The 3,044-nt window shown below is 35.8% G+C and overlaps 1 protein-coding gene across 1 annotated transcript in view; it reads left to right on the plus strand.

The window, feature by feature from the left end:
- Positions 1-3,044, plus strand: part of LOC105805311 (chromosome unknown open reading frame, human C6orf165) — a 76,669-nt gene extending 73,625 nt beyond the window's left edge. The window contains exon 11 of the mRNA XM_012638183.1: positions 2,812-3,044. Within this exon, the coding sequence (XP_012493637.1) occupies positions 2,812-3,044 (233 nt within the window). The remainder of the gene's footprint in view (positions 1-2,811) is intronic.

Below are 3,044 nucleotides of genomic sequence, written 5' to 3' on the forward strand. Positions count from 1 at the left end.
ATTTCTATACAGATTTCTTTGCTAACATAAAAATAATTTGCATAATTTATAATTTTCAAGCTTTACATTATAAGGTTGTCTTCTAATTTTAGGTATATATGGAAACACGAAACTACTCTCAAATTAAACTAACCAGTAACCAGAACAGTGATAGCTGCTATTTATCTAGCTATCTAATAATTTTAAAACTTGGTTGTAGTATTTAAAGCACTCCCAACTTCCTCTAATCATTTAAAGTATGCCGTTCTTTTTTTCTTTTCTTTTTTTTTTTTTGGACCTTTTTCTGTTAAATCGCAGATATTGTCCCCTCTTATTGTCAGCATATTCCCTCCAGACTCTGGGTACTCCCACATTTCTGATTCTCAGGCACCTTAATCACAATAGATACTTACCCTTAAAGGCTGTCTTTGAATTTCTTGTCTCTATCTAACTTAGTGGAATTCCCCTCTACTTACTTCCTTTTATAGTATCTTGTCATTTTAAATGACAAATATTTATAGTATGAATGAAATAAAATCTCTTATGTCTGTAGCCTTTCTTTATTATATTTTATCCATCTCTTTAACTGAAATCAGTTGTGGAAATAAAGACCACCCAATGAGAACAGAGGCTATTTATTCAGAGCTTGTTATTGCAAGGGAGTCAGCCACTGTCACTTGTGTTTGACAGACTCAAAGCAGGCAGGAAAGTGGAAAGCTTTATAGTGAGAAAAGGGGGAAGGCTTCAGGTGTTCTCTGATTGGAAGTTGTTGACATGAAAAAGCTGCAGGATAGCTAACTAGAAGCTGGGCATCTTATGTGATTGGTTTGGTGAGCATATTTGGTTTTCTCTGATTGGTCCTAAGATGGGAGAGGAGGGGCAAAAAAATAGAGAAGCTGGCCAAGTCCTGAACATTCTGGGCCACTTGCTACAGCTATAAAGGTTGAGATTCGGCTTCCCAGACTAGTTGATGCAGAGGTTGTGGGTCAGTTCTATTGTTATATGTGATCTTGCTTTTGTCCATTTGTATATTCAGTCTCTACAAGCTTCCCACTGACCACATCATTTCCTTTGCTACTCACCCTGGTGGCAGCTTTTCAGTTTCCTGATTTCCTGGGATGAGGAAGGATCAGCTCCCCTAGATATCTTTCAGATCATTGTTCCATTAGCATTCCTATCAGTTACTCTTCATGAAATGCCCATCCCCCATATTCTTTTCTGTTATCTACTAAACTCAAATGAGTTCATCAGACATTATTGGATAACATACATATCCCACTACCTTGTTCTTCAGGAGATAATACTCTAGCAAGAGAATTGACACACTAAAAATATTTTGGTGCCTCTTGGTAAGTGTATAACAGAAGTAAAATTAAAATTCTACTAAATTAACTTAGGTGATATTTCAAGTTAGTCTTGAGATACGAATAGGCAGAGAAGAAGAGGGAAGCAATGGCTGGACAGTATATAAGAGATAGAGGTGATAACATAGGTATGGACGGGAAATGTTAAGAGAATCAGGTATTCAGAGGGGCTGAACTTCATACTGACTGAACCCTCTCTTCCCATTCCTCATTCTCCACTTAATTCTGATTCCCACCTTAGATCTAATTATCCCCTAGAATTGCATTATGTTGAATGCCTGCCCCCCAGGTATTATTGACCCAACTTATTGATAAGATAAAGCTAAGTTTATTGCTTTATAGTCGTAAGGGAAGGCACCACCTCAACAGAGTTTTGGCAGTGTCTCAGAGGAATAACAGCAAAGTCAGAATTTATTGAGAATTTAAAGTTGACTGAGGCAGGTCTTTAAATGCCTGAGGTGGATTGGGGGATAGGATGAGCATTTGAATAGGATTGGGTAAAGATTGTGAAAAAGCAGTCCAACGTTGGTAGAAATAGCAAGGAGAAGATTTTTGAGGCAAGGGATGAAAAAAATCTTAGGGCTTAAACTATGTATTGATGCTTACTACTGAAGAGTTGACATATCTTTCAGAAAGTTCTGTATTGAGCAATCAAGTTACTTGCTTGGGGAAGAATCTCTTGGAATTGAAAATTATGTTCATGAAGACAGTATAATACTACAGTCATATTAATGTAGACAATAAGTGGGGGTTGGGGAGTAGTTTGGGTTCTTAATCACCTGCAGTATCATTTCAAACTCTGAAATGTTTTGTCTAATTCCAGGTCTCTCCTTCACTCACGTGCTCTAATGCCTTCTGAGTTTTTTCTTGGCCTTTACCATAACCTTAGCAACTCTTATTCTCCTTTTTGCAAGCTCCTCCTTGCTTCCCAACATGAGTAATCTGTTTAACCTGATGTTTATTAATAATCCACAAAGGGAGTAAGCAAAATGTAGAATAATGTAAAATATAAATGGACAACATCATAGCTTTTTATATTAAAAATCTAGGGTGAAGCCCATTTTAAAAAGATAATACTGTATAAATCCTAAATTTTTATCTTTAAAAAAAAGTATGGTGGAAAAATCCAAGTTATGTGACTCTCAAAGTACAATAATGAAAGAATTAGAAGATTATATTAACAAATAATTGACTGAGCTAATGTATTAATAAGTTTTAATATGTTCTTTCTTTGGGTCTATTTTCAACATTTTATATATTTTTCTATTTCTTGGTAATGGGTATTTGATTTTCTATTATGTTCTAGATTTTCTAATGTTCTAATGTTTTATAGAAAAATGCTATGTTATAGAATTAATTTCTTTGTGGAGTGAAGAAAAAATAGTCACGTATTAACTAGTATTTGTGATAATATTTTATAGTGTCTGTTCTTCAGAGAAATGTTAATTCCTGTATTTTCTTTCTATTTAGGCCAATTTACGTCAGAAAGTTACTCACTCAGTACAAACTGATCTTAGTCACATGAGAAGAGAAAATTATTCCCAGGTGTACCTTTCAAAGAACTCTGGCACCCAGTCGCTGAGGGAAGGCAGCACTGGAGTGCCCAGGCCCCAGATTTACTTAGCTGGTCTTCGAGGCAAACCGAGCAAAGTCACCCATGATGTCAAGGTGAACTTAACCAGAGCTGTTGATGAAACCTAG

The sequence above is a fragment of the Propithecus coquereli genome, unplaced genomic scaffold, assembly GCF_000956105.1.
Source record: "Propithecus coquereli isolate 6110/MARCELLA unplaced genomic scaffold, Pcoq_1.0 Scaffold127, whole genome shotgun sequence".
Lineage (NCBI taxonomy): Eukaryota > Metazoa > Chordata > Mammalia > Primates > Indriidae > Propithecus > Propithecus coquereli.